The sequence below is a fragment of the Lagenorhynchus albirostris genome, chromosome 20 (assembly GCF_949774975.1).
Source record: "Lagenorhynchus albirostris chromosome 20, mLagAlb1.1, whole genome shotgun sequence".
Classification (NCBI taxonomy): domain Eukaryota; kingdom Metazoa; phylum Chordata; class Mammalia; order Artiodactyla; family Delphinidae; genus Lagenorhynchus; species Lagenorhynchus albirostris.
Window position 1 is genome coordinate 58,475,094 of NC_083114.1, and position 25,584 is coordinate 58,500,677.

A 25,584-nucleotide genomic window follows, 5' to 3' on the forward strand; every position below is an offset into this window, starting at 1 on the left:
TGACCTTATTCTTGGTGAAACTCATCGATTGGCAGGGGATGTAAGATGTTCACCAATGATGTCCCACCCAAATTTGTGCGTGAAAAAGTGCCACAGGAATGGCACCAACTCAGTGGTGAAGGAATGGGGAGGAGGGAGGTGTCAGCAGAACACCTGGTGGGAAAGACCTGGGGGGAGAAAATCCACCACAGGTTGGTGAAAAAGCAGACTTCAAGGCTGGCGAGAGAAAGAAACTCCATGTTGAGGGGCAGTGACACTGCAGGTGACAGTTTAGATCGGGCCAGACTGGGAGAGAATTAATTTTATTAGGGAGGCGATAGGGAGCCGCTGAAGATTTTTGAGAAAGAGAGGGGGCCTCATAATAGCAAAACCTGGGGAAAATTATTTCTCTGAGCTTGCGCTTTAAAAAATTGAGGTATAATTCCCATACCATTACAGTTCACCGTTTTCAAGTGTACAGTTCAGTCCTTTTAGTCTATTCACAAGGTCGTGCAACCATCACCACGGTCTAATTCCAGAACATTTTGATTATCCCCAAGAAGCAAGTCCATACTCATTAGCAGTCACTCCTTCCTCCCCTAAAGGTTTGCATTTTTTACAAAACACCAAATTTGGTTGTCTGTAAAGTGACTTGAGTTTGACCCCAGGAGGGCTGTGTACCAAACATAAAGAGGGAAAGGGAAGGAGCAGGACTGGCTTTTCTAAGGTTCAGGTGATGTAACCAGACATTATCTCTCTCTCTCTCTATCTATCTATCTATCTATCTATCTATCTATCTATCTATCTATCATCTATCTACCTACCTACCTGGAAAGAGGAGAGAGAGAGAAGAGAGAGCAGTATTAGACCCACACATAGGAGCCAAGAGCATGGGTGAAGTTGATCTTCAAATGCAGCATCTGGGTGATGTGGAAGCAATGGATGTCAGAAGAAAATTCTTTTTTTTTAAACATCTTTATTGGAGTATAATTGCTTTACAATGGTGTGTTAGTTTCTGCTTTATAACAAAGTGAAATCAGTTATACGTATACATATGTTCCCATATCTCTTTCAGAGAAACTTCTGTAGTAACGAACTATAAAAATGATCCCTGAAAGTATAGTCTTAGAAGAAAATCCTTGCATGGGCTAATATTTTTATTTCCCTGGCATCTCCTGTAGCATTCATCTTCGTGTACCCTTCCGGACATTGCTGTTCTGGGGAAACCAAGGGAAAGAGCAGAATGTGCAGGAACTTTGGGAAATCCCTTGCTTTGGAAAGCCCTAAGAAAGACACTTGCTCTCCGTGGACAGAGGTGGCTGCTGGGGGCAGGACGAGGGGCTGGGAACCCAGGGTTTTGGAGGCTGAGCCACCCCACCGGCAGGGGGCGCACCTGAGCATCAGTAGAGGACCCTCGCTGGCAAGCTTTGGGTTTAAAAATCCTTCGCGGGATGGGCATGTTTGACAGAAGAGAAGGATTTCAGTACGATTGATACAGATGGGGTGCACCAAGTAATACATTTTCTTGGGGTCTCTTCTCCTAAGGTGGGTCCCTCTCGCCTCTCTCCCCCAACCCTCCCCGATCACGTGTGGCAGGAATGGTTGGGGGCACGTCCATGGTGGCACCCAGCTCTTCGGCTCTTTTGAATGTCTGCCACGTGGAATCCCGTTTTGGGGTGGCTGGTCTAAGTCCAGAGAGGCCTCGCTTTGTAGGGAGCGCTAAATCCCACTTTGTTAGGGCTTCCCTGGTGGCGCAGCGGTTCTGAGTCTGCTTGATGATGTGGGGGACACGGGTTCGTGTCCCGGTCCGGGAGGATCCCGCTGGGCCCGTGAGCCATGGTCGCTGAGCCTGCGCTTTTACGTTCACTTATTAAAGTAATGTGACTTTCAAATTGGAGGGGAATTTTGAATTCATCAAGTCGGGCTCTTTCTTATTACTACTGAGAAAGTAGAGACTTGGAGAGATTAGGTAACTTGATCAGATTCACCCCTCCCACTAATTCAGGGCGACAGAAAGCAGGTCGGGGGTTGCCTGGGGACAGCGCGGGGGAGGGATCACAAAGGGCATAAGGAAACTTCAGGGGGTAACAGATGTGCTCCCCGTCTTGACCGTGGGTGTAGTTTCACGGGGGTATACATGTATCGAAACTCATCAAAGTGTGCACTTCAGATCCATGCAGTTTAGTGTATGTCAGTTATCCCTCAACAAAGCTGTTAGAAAAAAGTCTCACATCCGGTGAGAGGCAGAGCAGGGACCAGAGCACAGCCTGGAGGCCTTCACACGTCCCCTGAAGCCCTCAGCTGTCTTAAAACGAAAGCCTATTGCAAGCTGTGAAAACGCCTTTTCCCATAATGCCATTTTTTCCTTTTTTGAATTAAAATTTTTTTTAAAAAATTGAAGTATAGTTGATGTACAATATTATGTAAGTTACAGGTGCACAATGTAGTGATTCCCAATTTTTAAAGGTTATACACCATTGGTAGTTACTATAACATTTTGGCTATTATAAAGTGTTCCCCATATTGTACAATGTATCCTTATAGTTTGTTTGATACCTAATAGTTTGTACCTCTTAATCCCCTACCCATATTGCCCCTCCCCTCATACCCCTCCCCACTAGTAATCACTAGTTTGTTCTCGGTATCTGTGCATCTGCTTCTTTTTTGTTACATTTACTAGTTTCTTGTAGTTTTCAGATTCCACATATAAGTGATATCACACAGTATTTTTCTTTCTTTGTCTGACTTATTTCACTAAGCATAATGCCCTCCATGCCCATCCATGTCGCTGCCAATGGCAAAATTTCATTCGTTTTTAATGGCTGAGTAATATTCCATTGTACATATGGACCACATCTTCTCTATCCATTCCTCTGTCGATGGACATTTAGGTTGCTTCCATATCTTGGCTATTGCAAATAGAGCTGTTCTGAACATAGTGGTGCTTGTATCTTTTCGAATTAGTGGGTTTTTTTTCTTTTGGATAAATACCCAGGAGTGGAATTGTTGGGTCATATGGTAGTTCTGTTTTTAGTTTTTTTTTAATTGAAGTAGAGTTGATTTACAAAGTTGCAGCAATCTCTGCTGTACAGTAAAGTGACTCAGTTACACACATACCTACATTCGTTTTTTAAATATTCTTTCCCATTATGGTTTATCCCAGGAGATTGGATGTAGTTCTCTGTGTTATATAGTAGGACCTTGTTCTCCATTCTGAATATAATAGTTTGCATCTACCAACCCCAAACTCCCAGTCCATCCCTCTCCCTCCCCCCGACCTTGGCAACCACAAGTCTGTTCTCTCTGTCTGTGAGTTTGTTTCTGTTTTGTAGATAGGTTCATTTGTGTCATATTTTAGATTCCACATGTAAGTGATATCATATGGTATTTGTCTTTTTCTTTCTGCCTTAGTATGATAATCTTTAGGTCCATCCACGTTGCTACAAATGGCATTTCATTCTTTTTTATGGCTTAGTAGTATTCCATTGAATATATAAACCACATGTCTTGGTTATTGTAAATAGTGCTGCTATGAACATAGGGTGCATGTATCTTTTAGAATTAGGGTTTTTTGGGGGTTTTTTTGCTTTTCTTTTTTGGATAAATACCCAGGAGTAGAATTGCTGGGTCCTATGGTAGTTCTGTTTTTAGTTTCCTGAGAAACCTCTATACTATTTTCCATGGTAGCTGTACCAATTTACATAATTGTCATTTTTAAAAGACCCATAGCTCCAAATCTTCTATAATGAGAAACAGTGCTGCCCTTAACAAAAACCAGTTCCAGCCTGACCTGCTCCACAGGTAGACAGAAGTGCACCCCACGGAGTTGGGAAGAGGGTGGGGCCAGAGGGAGGCGTGATCTTGTTCTGTTTTCCTGTGTTTATCTCTAGCCATGCTTGTGACAAGTATCACCTCTGGATGCATCCAATTCATTTAATTTAGGAGAAAAAAGATAAGGATGGGATTTTTATTCTAGGACTGTACTTGGTGGTGGTACCTGGTAGCCCCTGCTGGGCCAAAATAGTTTCCGAACAATCCCCAGTTGATGAAGAAGCTGGAAACCTTCCAGAAAAGTTCCCCGAAGTTCCTCTTTTTCTCCCTCTCTCCCAGGTCAAGCACTCAGAGCCACACCAGGTGTGGTCAGCTTCTGAAGGTCTCAAGTAGCTTCTTCTGGAGAAGGTGAAAGGCAGGGAGAAGCGTAGGTGTGGGCCACGGAGGGCTCCACCTACACTTCCTTCCCTTTATTGCTGAACTGGCGCTGACCAGTGGGTGTGCAGAGAGGGTCTGTCTGCGGGCCCAGTGTGCTCACTGCGTGGAAATTTAGGGCCTCTGAGTTCCCTCCCAGAATATGTTTTCACGAGCTATTGCCTCTCTCAGCGGAGCTAGGAAGAAACATTCATGCATCTAAGATTTTTTTATATATATATGACTTTTTAGAATCGCCAGCGTAATACACACTTATGACAAAATGCAAACGAGACAGAATTATACGAAATGCAAACATGGCCCAGAGCACGGGCAGTGGCCCAGGGAGTCAGGTGAACTCAACATGACTTCTGTCTGAGTCAGGGAGACGTCTGTGTGGGCTGGGCGGCGCTGTCACTGCGCTGTCCCGAGTGCCTGGGGACACAGAATGAACTCCAAGGTCTGTGCTCTGGGCTTCCACGCTACCGAAGACATTTAACCCATGGTGCTGCTGCTTCACGATTTGCCTCCCCTAAGTCCTTCCCACCCCCAACCCTTTGCCCTTCTCTGCCTGGCTGTGTGCCCTGGGAGGCTGATCCGGACAGGCTGCATCCCCGGGCCTCTATCACCCTCTGGCTTCCGGTCAGGACCGACAAATGGGAAGCACTCAGAGGAGAGAGAGTCGGGGTATTTATTCCGCCAGCACCCTTTCTAGCCATGGCTGTGTCCCTCCAGGATGACAGCCCCTGCATGACAGCCCCCCACCAGGGCTCCGGCTCACCATCCCTCGGGCCTGGGTGAGGGCAGTGGTGTCCCACGGCTGCTCTAACCCTGACCCCGCTAAGAAAGTCTCCGCCTGCAGGCAGTCTGAGGCATCCATCATGCAGAGATGAACTGTTGAGGATTCTGCCCCTCCTCCCAGTCTGGGAGGAGGGCACAAGGGCTGAGAGCAGGATGTTTTAAGTTTTATCTCCTGAGCACTAAGCTCAGTGGACTGAACTTAGTTGTTGAGTTGACCAGAGGTGTTGGGACATTTTCCTGGGAGGTGACCTTGGAACTGGGGTTTAAAGGGCACTGCTGTGTAAATGACCATATCATTGTGCTTGGGTGAGGTTTCTCCTACAGGGGCCAGGCTCATGGAGATCCCATTGTATGGTATCCAGGGCAGCAGGACCCCCATATAGGTCCTGAATCACACCTGTGTGTTGATGAAGAGGAGGCTGCAGATGACTATAGTGATGACGATGGTGATGGTGGTGATGATGATTAGATGTCCACTTACCTGACCGAGTCACAGGAGAATTTCATTTTAGCACGATGTCCCTCTGCCGTCTTGCAAGATAATACTTGCTTTTTTGGGTCAGTCTTTTTATTGGGGTATAGTTTACAGACAATGTCACGCTCCAATTTTAAGAGTACAGTTGGATGAGTTTTGACAGACATGATTACCTGTGTATAACCATCACTCCCATCCAGATACAGATCATCTTAAACAACAAGGATTTACTGTATAGCACAGGGAACTATATTCGATCTCTTGTAATAACGTATAACAGAAAAAATAGACCAGGCAGCTGGCCCAGCAGGGACTTCAACTTTCCTTCTTTATTCTTCACGTCCTTTCTTTTGTTAACCAACATCTTACCAATTCCACGTAGAATTTGCTTTTCCCCTAAACACTTCTAAACATTTTTAAAATTTTTAATTTTTTTATTGGAGTATAGTTGAGTTACAATGTTGTGTTAGTTTCAGGCGTATAGCAAAGTGATTCAGTTATACATATACATGTACTACCTATTCTTTTTCAAATTCTCTTCCCATTTAGGTTATTACAGAATATTAAGCAAAGTTCCCTGTGCTGTACAGTAGGTCTTTCAGGATTATCTATTTTATTTTATTTTTGCCATAAATGTCCTTTTTCTAAAAAATAATTTTTACTGGAGTATAGTCGTTTTATCTATTTTAAATATAGTGGTGTATATATGTTAATCCCAAACGCCGAAACTATCCCTTCCCTCCCTTTCCCGTGCCTGTCGCCCTTCCTAACCGAAGTCCCATCCTCCTTAAGGGCTCGCCTTCGGCCACAGACCCTCCCACGCGGGTCCCAGTCGCGCGGGGCTCACCTGCGGCTCCGCGGTCCCCGGCGGAGCCTGACAGCGCCTCCTGGCGGCGGGTGGGCGCCGGCGCAGAGCACGCCCGGCCCGCGGCGCGGCGCGCTGATTGGCCGGCGCGGATTCGGGCAGCTTCCCGAGGGCGCGGGCGCGCGGGTCGGGGACGCCGCGAGCAGCACAACCCAGCCCGGGCACGGGGACGCCGGCTCGCTCTCCGAGGGCTTCCTCTTCCCTCCGGTTGTGTCCAGGTTCTGCGTCCGCCAGGGTCCAGGATGACAATCCGACACCAAGGTCAGCAGTACAGGCCGAGGATGGCATTTCTGCGGAAGGTGAGCGCGGCCCCATCACCTGGGCCCGGGAGGGGCGCGGGGACCAACTCCGGGAAGTGCCGGCGGCGATGTGGGCAGGGGCGGGGGGCAGCCCTTGTGGTCGGTTAGTGCCGCTTGATGTCATTAAGTGACTTATTTGCCTTGTGTTTCTGTCTGTCCGTCTTTTAAAGACTCTAATGATTAGGTTTCCTTGTTACCCGTTTATAGTGGAGAATCTACAGCCGAGGGCGACTGCCGGCTGGAGGCTGAAAACAACCTGTTACTTGGGAGAGCAGGCGCAGGAAGGCAGTTCAGCGAGGGTGGGTCAGATTTGAGACAGTCTCCTGATACTATTAGAGGCTCCCAGATGTTAAATTAACATGTTTGCTGTTTTTCTGATTCAACACTGCAGTATTTGAAAGCGTGTGTGTGTGGTGAGTGTGTACACATAGACCGTGAAAACGGTGTGATTTGCAGGCTAAAGGGACACCCCACTTGCAGCGCTCCTAGATTCCTTATTCAAGTGTGTGTGTTTGTGGATCTCAGGTCTCTCTGTGCGCAGTGGAAGTCAGGACCCTCCCCATGCAAAGGCTTTCTCAGAGCAAGCGGCTGGGCACAGGGGGTGTCCATACTGGGGACTTGTGCGGGGTGGAACGCACCTTGTGTGGTGATGTATTTGGGGATGAAATGGCTCATTTTGTTCTAGGCTTTTGAGATGACCGGTATCAGAAGGGGTCAGCAGAGGATTAGGTCCTGGGTCACTTGCCCGCCCTTCCTCCCACTTGCAGCCACTTTTCACAGTGTGGTGTCCACCGTCTTAGGCTTGTCTTGAGTAGAATTAGCTGAATGCTTTGTGACAGTAAGAGCCCTGCCCTGAGCCCTTGGAGCTCAGCAAATTGGCGTAGTCAAAACTGTCCTGATTTGTCTAAGACTTTCAACGCTAAAACCTGGACAGTCCCGGGCACACTGGGACAGCTGGTCACCCTCGGTCCAGCTACTTGAATAAGCTTGCGCGTATTCCAGATGGTAGAGGTGTGAGGATATTAAACAGAGGGGGAGTGTTGTCTCGCTGGGAAAGAGCCCGGAGAGCCTCTACTGCAGACACCACCTCCTAAAATCAGAGAAAACTGCCCAGACTGGATCTCTGAGAGCCATCCGTCATCTTCCAGGAGTTCCCAGGACTGCCGTCTTCTCCCAGACAGGGCAGCTCGGGCGCTGAGGCTCTGAGAGCAATTGTCTGGAGACATTCTGTTTGTTTTTGAGCCTCAGACATTGTGTTTCATCAGGACTGTTATGTGGTAGACATTCCTGTCTTTACCTGGGCCTTCTGACTGGTGTGTTGGTCTCCAGCCCATCCTCCTCCACCGCTGCCTCCTCTTTTCCACCCCAGCCTCCGGTCCTCCACCCCTGCCTCCTCTCTTCCACCCCAGCCTCCTGTCTTCCACCCCACCTGCCGGCCTCCACAATACCATTCATCGGCATGTTGGGTTTCTTTCGCAAACCGACATGGATCCCCTCGCCCTGAAACCCTCCGCTGGTTTCCCCCGTGCACAGGGTGACGTCCAGCCTTCCCAGCCTGGCCACTGAGGACCCTGCTCCCACTCACCCCTCTGACTTGACCTCCCGCCGGCCTCCCACACCTGTCCTGCAGGGACACAGAAGAGAGCAGCCCCCCTCACTCAGGGGGGCTCTGGCCTCAGCGACCTCCTCGTCTTTCCAGGAACCCTGTGCCCTTCAAGCCTCAGATCCCTCCACTGGGAAAGCCCTTCTTCCCCTTCTCACCGGCCGAGCCCCCGTCCCCCCCACTCCCGGGCCCAGCTCGGGGGCCCCTCCGCTGTGACGGCTGGCTCTCCCCACCCACCCCCCCGCCCTGCAGACCCTGCCCGCACCACAGCGCTGCTCTCTCCCTTTGCCTTGTTGGATGGGGGGAGACCCCCGTCTGTCTGTGTCTTCTGAGGTCCTCGGTCAGATCACAGAGCAGGTCCCAAGAGCCTGTGCCAGGGGGCCCTCAACCGTGAAGCAGCTGAACGAGGTGCCCAGCCTTTGGAGAGGGACCCAGGCCTAAGGAATGTGGACTTGGGTGCAACTCTCACCCACCACTCAATGGATATTTTTGAAGTAGGCTGTGTCCCAGTGGGGCCCTTACATGCGTGTTCTCATCTATTCCATGAGACAGAGTTACCATCACCATTTTACAGAGCGGGAAGCTCAGAGAGGTGAAGTCACTCGCCCCAGTCGTAGCCGCTAAGTGGTGGAACCAGGAAAAATACAGATTGTCGCCAAATGTGATCCAGTGCTGTAAGCTTTCCTGTGATGTTGGGGGCAGGAGAGGCCATGGGAAGGCCTGCCCGAAGGTGCCTGGGGGACGCGGAGCTGAGAACTGAAGGATAAATGGGGGTTCTAGGCAGAGAGAAAGAAGGCTGTTCCAGGCAGAGGAACGGCGTGTGCTAAGTGCGTGTGCTAAGTGCGTGTGTGTGGGATGCCGCACAGTGGACCGCCTCCCGCGGCCCCTGTGAGCGCCTGTCCTAGTGCTGGCCCGTCCCCCCTCCATCCGCCCCTCCCCCGTGACGTCCCGATCTCCACGCCAGCCAGGAACAGCTGTTGCTGCCCTTGGGATGCGCCTCAGGTCTGACTGTCCTGGTGCCTCGTGGAGAAGCCTCGACTGCTTTGCTTTCCTGTGTGGCGTCCGGCATCTCCTTCTGCCGCGGGGCAAGGGGGTGCGGAAACAAAAGGGAGGAGACCCGGGCAGAGCACGGGAGCTTTCGCTTGTACCATTCTTTCATTCAGCACGTGCACAGAGTCGTGCGCGTCTGTGCTGGGCGCTGTGCCTGATGCTGGGGACACTGTGGGATTAGGACGTGGCCCCTTCCTCCTGGAGCTTAGGGTCTAATAGAGAAGGACCGCTGTATAAGTAAGAAGAATGTTCTGTAAGTCGTGGGAGACGTCATTAGAGGAGATGCACGTATATAAAACGCAGAGCAGGGAATGGTCAGTGCCATCTGGGTTGGGGACCAACAGCCTTCACAGGAGGGCTTGTAACTGAGTGAAGGTGTGAAAAATTAGTAGGTGTTTTTTTTTTTGCCAGGAGGACGGGAAGATGAGTGGCATTTGGGGGAATGCAGAGCTTGGAAGTGTGGAATAGCGTTGTGCCGTGGGAGAGTCTTCAGGGGTTGGGGTAGCTGGCCGGGGGGCAGGGGTGGGCAGGAAGTTGGTGATGGAAAGGCTGGTAGTGAAGGAGGCTCTGGAACTGGGGGCTTCGCACATCCAGCCGGGGGTCTGACGCTTTCTGTGTTTGCTGAGAAGCCATTTGACGTTTTAAAATCGGGTACGAATAAAACGAGTTGGTTCCCATGTTAGAAAGATGATTCTGATTAGAGGGTAGGAGTGCTTCTCTACCCGGGCTGCACTTTAAAGAACATTGTTATCAGGTCACCTTCCTTAGAGTTTCTCATTTACTTAGGAGATAATTAAGTAGTCAAGTCAGATGGAGTCCAAACATTGGTTTTTTTTTTAAAAAAAATTCATTTATTTATTTGGCCACACCGGGTCTTAGCTGCGGCATGTGGGCTCTGGTTCCCTGACCAGGGATCGAACCCCCTGCATTGGGAGTGTGGAGTCTTAACCATTGGGCCACCAGGGAAGTCCCAAAACGTTGGTGTTTTCAAAGAAAAGCTTCCCACGGACCTCCCTGGCGGTCCAGTAGTTAAGACTCTGCACTTCCACTGCAGGGGGCAAAGTTTCCGTCCCTGATCAGTGAACTAAGATCCCACATGCTGTGCGGTGCGACCAAAAAACAATATATATATATGTATATGTATAAAATCAAATACAGAAAAGCTTCCCAGGTGATTTGAATGCACAGCCCAGAGGAAAGCCCCAGGACATTTGGTGACATCTAGAGACATTTGGGGTTGTCCCAGCTAGGGAGGGGGCTGCCCCTGGCAGCTGGAGGGAAGAGGCAGGAAAGCTGCTAGACACCTACGGTGCACAGGACAGCCGGCCCCAAATGTCAACAGCATCACCACTGGAGGGCGCCCTGGAGGCTGGGGACCTGCCAGGCCCAAGGCAGAGGCCGGGTGGGCCGAGCCGGACGGTCCAGGAGGGAGGTGAGACGTGCCACAGAGGCCTGTTAGGAGACAGGTCAGAAACAAAAGCAGAGTCCGCAGAAGCTGACCGGGGCCGTGGAGGATGCTTCCTGGGCTTCTGGCTGGGGTGGCCTAAGCGCCGATCGAGCGTGTGTGGTGCCCCTGAGGGTCCGAGAGGCTTCGGGGTGAGATGGCCCAGGGGTCCGCTGGCCTGTGGGCGGACAGGCTCCTTAGTGGGAGCCCCTTCTGTTTGCCAGACAGCCCCGTGGTTGCAGGTCACTTGCTCCCTCTCTGTACAGGAAAGTACTGATTATTACCATCCCCCCGGGAACCTTCTCCCGCTCAGAGGAAAATCCCAGCCCGAGATCTTGCACAGGGAGTGACAGCGAGGGGCAGCGTGGGCGTGGAAGGTGGGATGTCGAGGCCTTCGGAGCCGTCGTTCCTGTTCCTTGGTGACACGCCTGCAGTCACGCAGAGGCACGTGGCATCTGACGCCCCCATCCCGCCCCCAGCTCGGCGTCACCCGGGGTTCAGCACTGCCTGGTTACCCCGCCGTCCTCGTGTGGCCCAGGATCGCGGGGAGCTGAGTGTGGGAGACGGGAGGGCGCCTGACGTTTGGGGCGGGGGTGGCCGTGCCTCCCTGTCTCCGGGGGGATGCCCACAAGGCGCGAGGAGGAGGGCGCGAGAGTTGGCAGCAGTTGGGAGCAGAAAGGCAAGGGCTCCTCACCCTCTGGGGACCTGGGGACACAACTCGGGTTGTCCCCTGTCTGTGGTGGGCAGAGGGGCTCTTCTGCTGGAAGCAGGGCTAGAGCCCAGAGCCTGTATGACTGGGCTGGGGCCGCCACGGCAGAGCACCGCCAGCCCGGGCACGGTGTGCGCAGCGTGCTTTCCGGCGGCCTCTGTCCGGGGCCTGCAGACGCCGTCTTCTCCGCGTGTCCCCACGTGCTCGCCCCCCGTGGTGTCCGTGTCCTCATCTCCTCTTCTTCAAAGGACACCAGTCACACTGTCACAGGGCCACCCTAGTGCCCTCCTTTTAACTCAGTTACCTTGTCAAGGGCCCTCTCTCCCAGTCCAGTCACATTCTGAGGTCCTGGGGCTTAGGTAGGACCCCAACCTATGAATTTGAGGGGTGGGCGCCGTCCAGCCCATAACAGAGATGGGACCAGCAGCCCGAGTCCTACGGTTTCCTTGTTGGGTGCCTGGGGAGACCCCTCAGAGGAATTGACACAAGGAAAGTTCTGAGGAAACTGGATCCAAACCCCAGTGGGCCGAACGCCCTCAGAATGTTCTCGAGGTCCCTGTGGTGTTCCCTGCTGCCCCCAGCCCTTCTCTTCTGTGAAGGTGACACACCCGCCAGAAAGAAATCTGACTCCCCTCATTGTGTTCCTAAAATAGCTCTCATTATTCCTCCTCTGAAGGTTATTTTCAAACTCTTTATAACTAGATTTTTTTTTTTCTAATGCAGAGAGAAGGAATCAAACCCCCTGACTTTCTATTGGAGAAGCTCAGGTTTCTAACTCAGAGCGGGGGTTTCTCTTTCTTCTCCAATATATGGGCGCCCTGACGCCATGAAATGCTGCTGTTTCAGCTGATAAAAGTTTTGGAGCAAATGTGGACTTTCCTCCGGCAGTTACCCTGGGAAGGGGGAGGCCCGGGCTCCCACGTCAGAATGGCGGGCACTTCTGGGAGGAGCAGGTGAATCCGAGGCTCACGGCCAGCCAAGAATTCCAGAAAAGCATAACGGGAGAGGATGTGCATAAAAAAGAATGTCTGTGTGTGTGTAACTGAGTCACTTTGCTGCACAGCAGAGACCGGCACAACACTGCAAATCCACTGTGATTCAGTTAGAAAAAACAACTCCAGAAAAGGTGACCCCTGCCGCCCGTGGCCCCTCGGTCCCCGCCCGCGTCCAGGGGAAGCAGCCGCCCTCCGGCCGCCTCCTGGGGTGTCCCGCGCCCCCTTCTCCGCTGGGAGCCGCTCGGTGCCCCCGTGGCCCGAGACGCCCCCAGGCCCCGACCTTGCAGGAGGCCAAGCACTGCAGCTCCGAGTGGAGCGGAAACGCGTCATTTCCGTTCCAGAAGGATCCCGCGAGCCGAGAGCGCGTCTGTGCGGACGGGCTCGCGCTGGGTCTTGCACGAGGAGCCCCGGGCGGCCCTGGGCCCCGGCCGGTCTCGCGGGCAGCTGAGGGGCCGGTGCTGGGCCCGGAGCGGCCGTGACCTTTGCCCCTGATCTCGGCCGCTTCTCGGGATTGTGGTTCTGCTGCAGGTGCCGGTTTAGCAGCAGGTGGAAATAGGACAGCCCAGCCCTCGGCGCTGACCTAGGACGTCGTGTGTCCCCCCTCCTCCCGCCCTGGGGACGTGGGGGGCTGCCAGCCTCCGGGGTGGCGGGTGGCGTGTCTCCATTTCGGGGCTCCCCGCCTGACCTTTCCCCTCCAGCGCAGCCTGGCCATCTCTCTTTCTCACTCTTGCGCACTCTCTCTCTTTTAAAAAAAAATTCTGTTTTATTGTGGTGAGAACACATCACACAAGAAACTACCCTCCTACATTTTTCTAAGTGTATAATTCACAGTGTTGTTAATTATAGAAACAATATTGCAGGGCATGTTTCTAGAACTTACTTCATCTTCTTGACTGTAACCTCATGCCCAGTGATTGCATCTCCCCGTCTCCCCCTCCCCCAGGCCCTGGCAACTGCCCTTCCACTGGTTCCGTGAATTAGTCGATTTTAGGTAGTGGAATCGTGCGGTCCTTCCGAGACCGGCTTACGCACTTAGCATAACGTCCTTCAGGTTCATCCAGGCTGTCGGAGATTCCAGAATTTCCTTCCTTTCTTTAGGGCTAAGTCATAATCCCTGGATGTGCCACATTTTCTTTACCTGTTCATCCACCAGTGGACACTTAGGTGGTTCCACATCTTGGCTGTTGACCACGGTGCTGCTGTGAACCGGGGAGGGTCCATATCTCTTCGCCATCCTGATTTTGATTCTTTTCGATAAATACCCAGAAATAGGATTGTTGGATCATCTGGTAGTTCTGTCACTGACTAGGGTTCTTGGCCTCCTTGAGCAACAGAAATTGATCAGAGACCCGACAAGAGATTCAGGCAAGGCTTTACTGGGGCCGCGGCTGCAGCAGGGGGACTGAGAACAAACAACAGGTCCCCTTGCCCGGGGGGGGGGCAGCTGGCTCCTTACGTGGGGTGAGGGTAGGGGTGCGTCCGGGGGTCGGGCGGGAGTGGTGGCTCAGGCGTTCTGCCCACCCCTTGGTGGTGTCGAGTGCAGGGGGCCTGCGCAGCACCCTGCTGTCGCTCCCGGCTCCTCGGAAGTGGCAGTTGGGTTCTTTGGGCCTTTTTGTATCCTGTCGTCCAGAATTTGCCCCAACTGGGCATGCGTGCAGTCTTTTTTCGTCCCTTATAGTTTCTTTGTATTTTGTTGCTTGAGGCGACGTGTGTCCAGGTGTGGGCACTGCAGCAAAGGGCCCCAGGTCCCAGCCTGTCTCAGTTCTATTTTTCATTTTGGGAGGAACCTGCATACATTTTGCATTCCCACCAACCGTGCCCGAGGGTTCCAAATTCAGCCTTTCACTTTCCTGCGTCAGCCAGCGCGGGGCCCCTCGCACCGTCCCTCCCTTGCAGTACGGCGGCCGGCTGGGAAAATCCTTCTCGCTCTGTGTGATGTTTGGGGATCATCTCAGCCATCCTCTCCTCCTCCCGGCTATTACTCCCATCCCTGCTTTCCCTATTTTTTGGTGCATAATTCAGTCTGCAGTTGCTGTCTGATAGATTCTTTGTGCATAGCGTGGTATTAGGTGCTTTCGCTGCTTCATCTCCTTTGATCTTCACAACATCCGTCTGACGACGTAGGTACTGTGCTCATCTCTGCTTTACAGAGGATGAGCCTTAGTGAAGTTTAGTGATTCACCTCACCTGCTCATTGGAGGATGATTTGAACTGAACTTTATTCGCACCCAGATCCCTAGTGTTTATCTTAGTTCATTTGTTTATCTTCATACCAATATCTTCCCAACTCTCTGAGGCCCGGGAGGCTGTCTTTTATCTTCCTGTACCAACCCCCCTGCCAGGGCTGGGCACCTAATACACGCTCAGTAAACATCTATATTTGGTTGATTGGTAGAGCAGGGTTTTTATTCCCAGGCATCTAAAGACAGCTCTGCATGCACAATTTTAAAGATGCACTGATGATACGAACACTACTGATGTTAATGATTCCAACCCACAAACACTAACAAATCTCTCTCTTTATAAAGTATGTATCTTTTTTTATTATTATGCTGTATTATTTGACCTACATGTTATTTATGATTGTATTGATTAATTTTAAATTCTTTTCCTTTTTTCTTTTTTTAAACCCCACATTTGTTTATTTATTTATTTTTTTGGCTGTGTTGGGTCTTCGTTTCTGTGTGAGGGCTTTCTCTAGTTGCGGCGAGCGGGGGCCACTCTTCATCGCGGTGCGCAGGCCTCTCACTATCGCGGCCTCTCACGTTGTGGAGCATAGGCTCCAGACGTGCAGGCTCAGTAGTTGTGACTCCTGGGCCCAGTTGCTCCGCGGCATGTGGAATCTTCCCAGACCAGGGCTCGAACCTGTGTCCCCTGCATTAGCAGACAGATTCTCAACCACTGCGCCACCAGGAAAGCCCAAGTATATATCTTTCTGCTTATATATCTTTATATATCTGTCCTTACAAAGCATTTTTACACAATTACTTAGATTCTGAGAGGTAACAAAATGCTATCAATTGTGAATATACTGTCATTTTATGGTAGAGGAAGGGAATTCAGAGAGGTTGAGTGGACTCCTGCAGTTAAGAGAGAACCTTGAGGACATGAGAATCTTGGGTTCCTTTTCTTTGGGCCACAAGCACACGCAAACTCTAAAAGGACTTTGGAAATTGTAAAGGGCTGTACAGTGTGAGGATGAGTTATTTTATGAAGCAGCAGGAGAGAAAGGATCATGTAACCAAGCTAGTTAAACTGGGGGAAGAGTGGCACAGTGAGCCATTTTGCTTTGGGTTGTGGTTGGGACGTGGACAGGTTGGGTTTGAGGGGAGACCCTCCATGAGCATCTGTCCAGCCATGCGCAGCTGCCCTGACCTCAGGAGAGGGCTTCCAGCCGGAGGAGGACAGGAGAGGTCTTTGTTTCCACTTACTCGTTCGTATTCTGTGTTTCTGCTTTTGCTGCTCACTGAGCCTTAGGGTCCTCACCTGCCATCCTTTGCCCTTTCTGCCTCCTCATTCCTATTCGTCATTTTATGACCACTCCAGGAGTGCCTCTCCCGGCCACCTCCTCCCTGGCACAGGTGTGTTGTCAGGACACCGTGGCCTCACCCTGGTCACTGTACTTCCCGTATCGTCCTGTAATATCCTTGCACTAGACGGTGAACTCCTTAAGCTCAGGGACCAGAGCTCTTTATCTTTGGTTCCCTGAGTCCACCATGGCTGCCTGGTTGTTGAATGACGGACTGATTGTTTGCAGGCACCTGGGGGGGCTGGGGGTGTGCACGGTTTTCCCCTCGCGAGGAGTTTCCTGGAGCATGAACTTTGAAGCGTCTGCACGTGAGGCTTTGTCGATGCCTGTCATCAGCGTTGACCAGAGAAGTGCTTGGTGTCTTTTTTCAATTGTGTCAACCCATCCAGTTTGTTTTAAAATATCCTTCAGTTAATTTTACTCCTATTAATTTTTTCAAGTGGAAAAATGTTTTGTATTCATCAATGTTAAAAAAAAATACTCTAAAGACAATCAGGGCTGTCCTTGTGGGTGTCTTCCTGCAGTTCCAGCTTCCTCCGATGGTTCGTGGATTCTCTCTGGTGTCAACTCTCTCGTCGATGTTCGTGAATCGAGTTCTTATCTCTGACTGTCGTGTCCTTTGAAGTTGGGACATCTCGTTTCCAATCCCCTTCCAGATGTCGTGGCTATCTCAGCAGCCCTTCGCAGTCAGCATTCCAAAAGCAGAAGTGTCTGCTCTCGCAAAGCGCTCCTCCTTTTGAAATTTCTATTTTTGTAACTGGCAACTCCGATCGTCTAAGTTATAAACTTTGCCGTTATTCTTTGCCACCCTCACTGCACCAGTCACTTGCACGTACAGTTAATCCTAGGTAATTAGAGTCAGAACGAGGGCTCTAAAAGCCATGCATTCTTGTTATCTTCTCTGCCCCTGCCTTTATTTATTTATTAATTCATGCGCCGGCTGTTTACTGGGTACTGTCCACGTGCTGGGCGCTGTTCCAGGCAGTCAGAATACAGCAGCAGACAGCAACAGACAAAAGATTTGCCCTCGGGACTTCCCTGGCGGCCCAGTGGTCAAGATTCTGTGCTTCCGCTGCACGGGACGCGGGTTTGATCCCTGGTCGGGGAACTAAGAACTCACATGCTGTGCAGCGCGGCCAAAAAATTAAAAAAAAAAAAGGAAGATTTGCTCTTGAAGACCTTACTTTCTAGGAGTGAGGGAGACACATGGCAAACGTTATGATCAGCAGGTAGATTATTTCGGACGTTGGAAGGTGAGTGCTATAGGAATGGGGGGGGAAGTTCAAGCTTGCAGCACGAGGGAGGATGCAGCTGGGCGTGGCCCCCGAGCCTATGAGGGGGAGAGTCGGGGGGAAGTGATCCCAGCCACGTAGACCAGTAGGAGAGCTTGGCCACTGACTGAGTGGAATGGCCCTTGCGGAGTTTCAAGCGGAGGAGAGATACAGCCTAAAATAATTGCAAGTCTCGCACGGGCTGCCCTGCTGAGGACAGACCGAGGGGCGGAAGTGGGAGGGGTGGAAGCGCCATCATCCTGTGCCCGGACGGTCGCAATGGTGGTGAACAGGCCCCTGCTTTTCTCTGTTGGGGCGGGTTTCTTCGTGCTTCGATGCTCCTCTCTCAGGTGCGGGCCCGATGACACCGCTCCCCAGCCAGAGCTGCTGGGACAGAGCCCACCCTCTGTGGCCCCCCTGAGACCCGGCCCCTCCCCTATCCCCGTCCCACTCCCACCCTGGGCGCTGTCGTTCTCCCGTGCCTTGTAGCTCTCTCACTTTCTAGCCAACAAAACCCTTTTTTTGGCCAAGTCCCATCTTCTCCTAAAAGCCTCTGCAGCGTCTCCTTGGCAGAATGAATCCGTCCGAGCTCTCACATCTGGGGAGGTGTTTGTGCCTCTGATGCGCGCGTTTAGTTCTCAGCTGCGCGCTGCCCACCTAGGCGGTGGGCTCCTGGTTATAAGGGCCCCGTGTTCCTCTTTGCATCTTTTGCTCCCTCGGTGCTGCCAGAAGGGCCTCACTCAGCCTTCGAGATGGTTCTGCTTAGCCAGCTTTGGCGGTTCTGTCTTGCAGATTGAAGCCCTCGTCAAGGACATGCAGGACCCAGAGATGGGGGTCAGAGTGCAGAACCAGAAGGTCGCGGTCATCAGCGTCCCTCACGCCATGACGGGTAATGTATCTTGTGATTTGGTCTTGGCCTGGAACAGACCGTACACAGAGGTTGGCAGACTATAGCTCGTGGGCCAGATGCGCCCCGTGTTCCGTATCTGTGAATAAAGGTTTATTGGAACAGATACACGTCCTCATTTATGTATTGTCTGCAATGGCAGAGTTAAGTAGCTGTGCAGAGACCGTGACGTGGCCCACAAAGCCGCGTATACTTACTGCTTACTTGCCCATTCACGCAGGCTCCTTCTGGGCAAGGAGTCAGAAAGGAAAGAGAAAGGAATCCAGTAGGTCCCCTTGTGAAGCCATTCCTCCTCCCCAGGACGTCATTTTAAAAACCTTTACTGTTGTTTTTTATTTGATTGTCTTGTTTGATTTGTTTTAATAAAATCAAGTAGCAGAAAAAGTACTATTTGGCAAAAAAAAAAAAAAAAGAATTGGCCTTTGTTTTCTCCATCCTTCCCTGTCTTCTAATTAACATTCAGACCCTTCTTGACTCCCCCAAGGGCAGGGCACCTCAGTCTCCTTTCTCTGGGGGCAGGATAAAGGGCGTCATTTCAGGATATCGGCAGAAGGGGCTGGACCCCCAAATAAGAATGCATTTTGATCCGTGCGTTGCGATGGTTTTGTGATTTTGGTAAAATCCGTGCGTTGCGTTTGTTTTGTGATTTTTGCAGTAAGGAGTCCCTTTCCCACCGAGTCGTGTTGTTGGCAGAGGGGGGCAGCTTCTCAGAGTGCGAGCCTGGGACTCGCCGCTGTGCTGAGTCCCCTGTGAGCCCTCGCTCTTGACCCCATCCATGACCTGAGTATTTGTCACTCAAGGCACTGGGGTCTCTGCAGAGGCAAGCCGGCCGGAAGGAGGCGTGTCCCAGCCAGCACAGCGTCTCTGGGGCTCCCAGAGTGTGAGTGACAGACGGCGGAATGATTGGCATGCGACAGGCTAGCTCACAGAAGAAAAGAAAACTCCAATGGTCTAGACTTGGGAAAGACTAGGACCCAGAGCAGCCTGGGCGCCCCAGGACGTTGCAGGCTGCCTCTGACCCCTGACCCCACCCCCTCCGGGCTCCTGGTTGTCATGAGTTCTGGTTGAATTCTCCATGGGATTGGGCAACCCTCGAGGGGAGAGATCTCGTCTAGCTCATCTGAGTAACCCCTGCGCTTAGTGCAGCTGGGGGTCAGGGTGGAAGTTTAACAAAAGTTTATCGAGCGCATGAATCCATCCTGGTCTCGAACTGTCCAAAGGGCGCTGGACGTTGACTCAGGCACCCTGGGGTTGGATCCTTTGGGTGCCTTTTTTTTTTTTTTTTTCCGTGTAGCCCTAGTCTCCATTTCCTCATTTGACACGCAGAAGTAGTGATCCCTGCCCCAGGGGATGCCTGCAGGAACCAGACAAGGCTCTAGTGTGCACTGGCCGGTGCTCAGTGACGCCCCATGGGGCCCATAGCCGACTGTGTCCCGCACTGTGTCACCCACGATAAGCGTAGGGAGAGATGTGACCCCCCCAGCCCTTTCTTGCAGCCGGGGACACGGAGACGCAGAGTTCCAGCATCTTGTCCCCAGGTCACTAAACGCATCCAGGGCTGAGCGTGGGCTTGAGCCCGGCTACACGGCTCCAGTGTCCATGCTCTCATCCCCCGCCCACCCAGCCACGTTCTGCCTTGTTCATCCTACTCGGGTGAGTCCCAGCTGCGGTCGGAGCCCAGGAGGAGCCCTGTCCTGCAGTATCGGCCCTAATCAAAGCAAACGGGATCAGTGCCACCCGACTCCTCAGAGGGCAGGCGACTCAGGACTTAAGGGGACGACGGTGGCCGACGTGGGCTCTGAGCAGCCTGTGGTGCTGTCGGCACAGATCACGTGGTGGACACACCGGGGCCCCCGTAACCTCATTCGACCTGTTTCAGGAAGCGGTCAAGTGGATGAGAAAACCTTCAGCCCCTTGGGGAGCGCTAACCTGTCTGCTCTCTGCCGGGGGCTCTCTTTCCTGGTCTGCACACCACCGTGTAGAGACTTGGGGTGGAAAGTCTAAAACACCCAGTCCTGGGATTTTTAAGTAGGGGTTTAGGTGAAGAATTTTGCTTTTGAATAAGCAAAGCGCTGACTAAAGCCAGGAGCCACAGGGGAGCCTCTGAAAGCCGTCGCGGTGGGCACGTGGGCGCGGAGAGCTGATAGCTGGATATCTGTGGCCCGGGGCGTGCGCAGGAAGGGCAGTTACAGGGGTCCACCCTCAGCCACACTGCGGGCAGCTCCTTCAGCCCAGAGAGTGGGGGAGGGGCCCTAAGCCTTCCCACCCCCCTGCGGGTGTCAGAAGAAACGCCCCTTGGCCACCCCCAAGCAAGTAAGGAAGTGTCCTTTGCGACAGTCCAGCTATAAGGACACAGGCAGCGGGGTTTCAGACCCTGACCCTCCTCCTTGGTGTGTTTCGTGGGCCGGTTTCCACACAGGTAGGGGACCCAGCTCGGCCTCTGGAAAGCAGGCCGGGGTGGCTGGAAAATATGGTTGTTGGCATTTGCAAGATGACGTCGGAGTTGGGGTGCATCTTTCTCCCGAGATGATCCCGCCCGCCTCCTGCAAGGAGTGTGTTCTGCTGATGGGGCCAGAGGGCCCGGGCCGAGTGGGAGGCCGCGGCTTCCCTGGGGTCCTGCATCAGCTCTGGACTTGGTGGGACCTGGCTTGCCTTGGCCCTTAGATCAATCTGAACACTTGCTGGGGGCGGAGGGGTGCACATTCCCTCCTGCTCTTGTCCCCGTGTGCCTCCCCTGGTTTCTTCCACGCCGGCCTGCAGTCTGCGTCGCTCCCAGGCCAGCCCCTCGGCCTCGCAGGGCCCAGGGCGAAAGGGCGCACGGAGCCCGCATTCCACGGTCTGAAGTTGTACATCACCCCACAAAGTGTTCCTAAAAAAGCGGCTCATCTTAACCGCTTCGACAAAAGCGTCCTTACAACGACCTGGAAAGCCAGGTTTCGCTTTAGAATTCTCGGACCCCTCAGAGTTCTGCCTGGGAACTTGGGGGTGTGGGAGAACCAGCCCTGCCCTTGGCGCACCCCTTTCCCCTCCCGTCCCTGGCTCTGATTTACTCCCCTGGGTGCGGGCTCCATTCAGAGTTCCACGGACAGCTTGCTTTGGGTCTGTTGTTTTTTTTTTTTCATTGTTAAGTCTTAGTCTGTTTACTTCCTACTCGGTGAATGACAGTCCAGGCACCAACTATTGTAAGGAAAGAGAATAAGTATCACAAGAGAGGTGAAGCCTGAAGGGTGTAGGGGACGTTAGGCTGGAAACCTGGCCAGAGTCGGATCATGGACGGCCCTGAATTATGGGCTGCAGGGTTCGGACTGAACTTTGCTGGGGGGAGGGGAGGAGGGGCATCCCTGAAGCTTTTGAGCAGAAGAAGGACGAGATCACAGCTGAACGGGGAGGAGGCCGGCTGGGCGACTGTGTGGAGGGGGGCGTGGAGGTCGGGGAGGCTCTGACGGTGGCCAAATGCTTCTGCTTTGCAGGGAGTGATGTTCTGCAGTGGATCACCCAGCGGCTGTGGGTCTCCAGTCTGGGTGAGAGCTCGTCTTTTCCTCTGAGACCAAGGGCTGCTGTATGTGCGTCACCCTGGGGGCATCTCTGGAGGGTAGAAGCTAAACGGGGGCTCAGCCCGCGTCTCTGAGAAATTGACATTTTAATTGGAGAGATGAGAACTTCATGGGTAATCAAGAAAGACTTCCTGGAGGGGGTGATGCATACATACCCTTGGTCCCGAAACAAGCGATGTCTGTGAATCCTGGAGGGAAGCTCAGAGGGTCTGTCTTCCCAGCGGGGAAATTAGCAAAGACGTAAACATGGAATGAACCAGGAATGGAGCGGTAACAGGGGAAATGGGGAGTAGTGACTTCAGCTGGGTGTGGAGGGCAGTGGACGGGTGGGGTGCACCTGGTACATTCTTGGATTCCGAATTTTATCTGGGAGAGAGGCAGTGTAACCCACGCAGGGTTTTGCGGCATGGCGGTGTGTACAGTAATCAGATTTAAGCTGGGATGTTAGGCAGCAGTCTGAAGGATGGATTGGAGCAGAAAGCCTCAGGGACCTGACTTGCCACTAGCGAAAAGGCTGTTGGTACAACGAGGGTCTGGTCTCTGATAGAGGGAGGGAGATATGAGGAGGGAGGGTGGGGAGGAAGCCTCCCCGCTCCTGGGAGGCTGAGCTGTGGGATAGGATGTGGGTTGGGTCGTTGGGCCTGCAGGATGGGAGGGCTGGGATTCTGTCTTGATGGTAGAAAGACACCTGCTCTCGCTGGTGCCTCTGAGAATGAACCAGGACAGTTATCCTTTAATCGATGCAAATCCAGAACCAAGACTGTGTTTCTGAGCAGACTGGAGGGGGTGGGAGTTGAAGGGACGTGGGGAGGAGCCTGGGATCTGGACCCAGGGTGCAGGCAGAGCGGAGCTTGGGGTAGAAGTTGACCATAAACACAGCCTCACCTTCCTGCCCCTCGGGATGAAGAGGTGTCTGTTGGTCAAGCAGAGACGTTCTCTCCCTGCTCCTCTGGGCTTCTCCAGACCCAAAGGGCCCAGTGATGCTCCTCCAGGATTTCCCCACCTGTCACCCCAAACGCCTGCAGTGGATGACCTGTGGCACCGTCAACACTGGGGTCACTGACTGCCCTCCAGACTTACTGAGTTGTCATTCGGGGGCTGGGCTGGGGGACCCTCCTTTTAGCCGTGGCTACCCAGCTGATACCTGTCCGCAACTAAGTTCAGGAATCACTGTCCCCACTTCTCGGCTGAAGTGCTGTTAGGATGGGGGTACCTGCCCTGAGTTTGGGGTGCTCTGCGGGGGGGGGGCCGTGAGCGTCTGCGCTTGGCCCCTGCTCTTAACTGCCTTGTCTCAACCCCTTCTCCCCAGAGGCACAGAACTTGGGCAACTTTATTGTCAAGTACGGCTACATCTACCCCCTGCAGGACCCCAAGAACCTCGTTCTCAAGCCTGACAACAGCCTCTATCGATTTCAGGTGAGCCTTGGCCTTGACCTTGGGTGTTAACAGGGGGTTAGTGTCATCTGAAAAGATAACTGGTTGGCTTCACATCCTCACAGATCGTTAGAAACAGTCGAGGGGGCTAAGGCAGCTTTATGTTTTAAGCTAGAGGGCTGGGGGCCGGGGGTTCACAGCCCCGTGTGTAAGCCTGGTTCCCTGGTTTCTCTTGTAGACACCGTACTTCTGGCCCACCCAGCAGTGGCCGGCTGAAGACACAGACTATGGTAAAGCTCCCCCCCTCCTCCTATGCCCTGGGGAGGGCTTGCCTTGCCGCTTACTTACTTGCTGCGTTTTGGTGACACTTGTCTTGCTGTCATCACGACCTTTATGTCAGTTCTCATCTGTATTGGGAGTGATTCCCAGGGGAGGGACTGGGTCAGCTGAGTGTTCTCTTCACTAAGCTGAGCACGACAGTCTCACGCCTAGAGGGGTTTTGAAATATGAGGATGATGGGAAATGTCATTGTTTTCTTTTCCAGCCATCTATCTGGCCAAGAGAAATATCAAGAAGAGAGGGATTTTAGAAGAATATGAAAAGGTACAGAGATGCTTTCAAGTATAGGTTCTTATAATTGAGTGGAATATAGTCCTGAGCTGTTTTCCCCTGTTCCCCCCATTAATCGATTCATAGGTACCCTCATCATCCATCCATCCCTCATCCATCCATCTGTTGTCTGTCTGTTGATCCCTCATCCATCCCTCCATCCCTCATCCATCCCTCGTCCATCCATCCCTCCATCCCTCATCCATCCATCCATCCATCCATCCATCCCTCATCCATCCATCTGTCGTCTGTCTGTTGATCCCTCATCCATCCCTCCATCCCTCATCCATCCATGTCTCATCCATCCATCCATCCCTCATCCATCCATCCATCCATCCCTCCATCCCTCATCCATCCATCCATCCCTCCATCCCTCATCCCTCCATCCCTCATCCATCCATCCCTCCATCCATCCATCCATCCCTCATCCATCCATCCATCCATCCATCCCTCATCCATCCATCTATCCATCCCTCATCCATCCATCCATCCCTCATCCATCCATCCATCCCTCATACATCCATCTATCCATCCCTCATCCATCCATCCATCCATCCATCCCTCATCCATCCATCCATCCATCCATCCCTCATCCATCCATCCATCCACATATTTAGAAGCAGCTGGCTGAAGTAAATTCTCCTCCATGTTGAGGTTCAGCTTCTCCTGCTGTAACTTAAGCCCTTGCCTCAGTAACTACTAGGTACACAGTAGCTACCACTTTCCTCTTGCTGTCCCGCAATAACAGGACTTCATTAATATGTGTGATAATGCATATTACAGGATGGACACATTTGAACTTGAGTTTGAGATGGGGAGACACGAGTGCAGACTTGTTTTAGGCAGCATGAGTCATACTTCTCAAGGAGCACACCCTAACCCTCCCAAGGCTAGACTTCTGGGCAGGCAGCAACAATCTTGCTGTTGTTTTGCCTTTTACAAACATGTTTGCAGAAAGCCAGCATCACACCAACGTTAGGGCTTAGCTTTGTGGATTTGTTGTGCTCTGTGGTTGAATATTAAGTTCCCATATTCTCCTGCACACTGCCCCCCTCTTCCTTATCAGATTTGGGATACATTTATTAAAAAAAAAAACCAAGCCAACTTGTGGCTTCTGTGGTGAAGGCTTGTGGAGAGTTCGGTGCTGCCCTTTGAATGACTGCCCCTGCACAGCTGGGCTGGGAGACCGTCTGGCTGGGTCTCGTTGTTGACTTAAGGCTTCCTGCCCTCTGCACACAGCATAGGTTGTGGGGCTCAGTGTTCTCATTTTGTTTTCCTCCTCTAGGAAAATTATAATTTCTTGAACAAAAAAATTAACTACAAGTGGGACTTTGTCATCATGCAGGCCAAAGAGCAGTACCGGTGAGTCAAAGATCTTGTTGGTCCCCTGGCTGTCTTTCCTCCTCCCTTCCTTCTTTGTTTCTTTTTAATAAAATAAACTTTTATGGAGTGTTTATGTGTTAAACAGTGGGTGAGGCATAGGGAAGGTAGAGGCATCGTCTAGCGAGCCCAGCAGACAAGCAGACAGGCCATGGTGCCTCAGTGAGTCGAGAGCCCCACGTCGGGGTTTGGAGAAGGAGCTGCAGAAACAGCATTGAATCTGGAGGCTGCAGAGGGTGTATCCAGGTGAGGGGTGGTGGTGGTGGATGGAGAGGAGAGGAGAGGAGAGGTGGGAGGGAGGGTGCTCTAAGCAGACAACCAGAGTCTGGGGGCATGGGAGTGCCCGCCTGATGCCGTCCCTTGGAGCTGGTACAGAGAGTGCAAAGCCCCAAACTGGCGGAAGTGAGGCTGGATGTGTTAGCAGGAGCGGGTCGGGAGAAGGTTTTGTGCTCAGGGCCGTGGGGAGCCGTGGAAGGACCTTAAACATGGGAGAGCTGTCATCAGAGTCACCTGTGAGAGCCCACTCACTGCTCGCCCTCATTTGCCGGTTCAAAA

The 25,584-nt window shown here is 52.4% G+C and overlaps 1 protein-coding gene and 1 pseudogene across 2 annotated transcripts in view; one reads left to right on the forward strand and one right to left on the reverse strand.

Moving 5' to 3' along the window:
• Positions 1-1,020: 1,020 nt before the first annotated feature.
• On the reverse strand, positions 1,021-1,106 carry LOC132512392 (small nucleolar RNA U3; annotated as a pseudogene).
• A 5,441-nt stretch (positions 1,107-6,547) lies between these two features.
• The window catches only part of RGS9 (regulator of G protein signaling 9), a 66,309-nt gene continuing 47,272 nt past the window's right edge, over positions 6,548-25,584 (forward strand). For both annotated transcript variants that reach the window (XM_060133798.1, XM_060133799.1), the window contains exons 1-7: positions 6,548-6,604; positions 17,998-18,094; positions 21,583-21,633; positions 22,976-23,082; positions 23,279-23,330; positions 23,585-23,643; positions 24,935-25,011. In XM_060133798.1, the coding sequence (XP_059989781.1) occupies positions 6,548-6,604; positions 17,998-18,094; positions 21,583-21,633; positions 22,976-23,082; positions 23,279-23,330; positions 23,585-23,643; positions 24,935-25,011 (500 nt within the window). The remainder of the gene's footprint in view (positions 6,605-17,997; positions 18,095-21,582; positions 21,634-22,975; positions 23,083-23,278; positions 23,331-23,584; positions 23,644-24,934; positions 25,012-25,584) is intronic.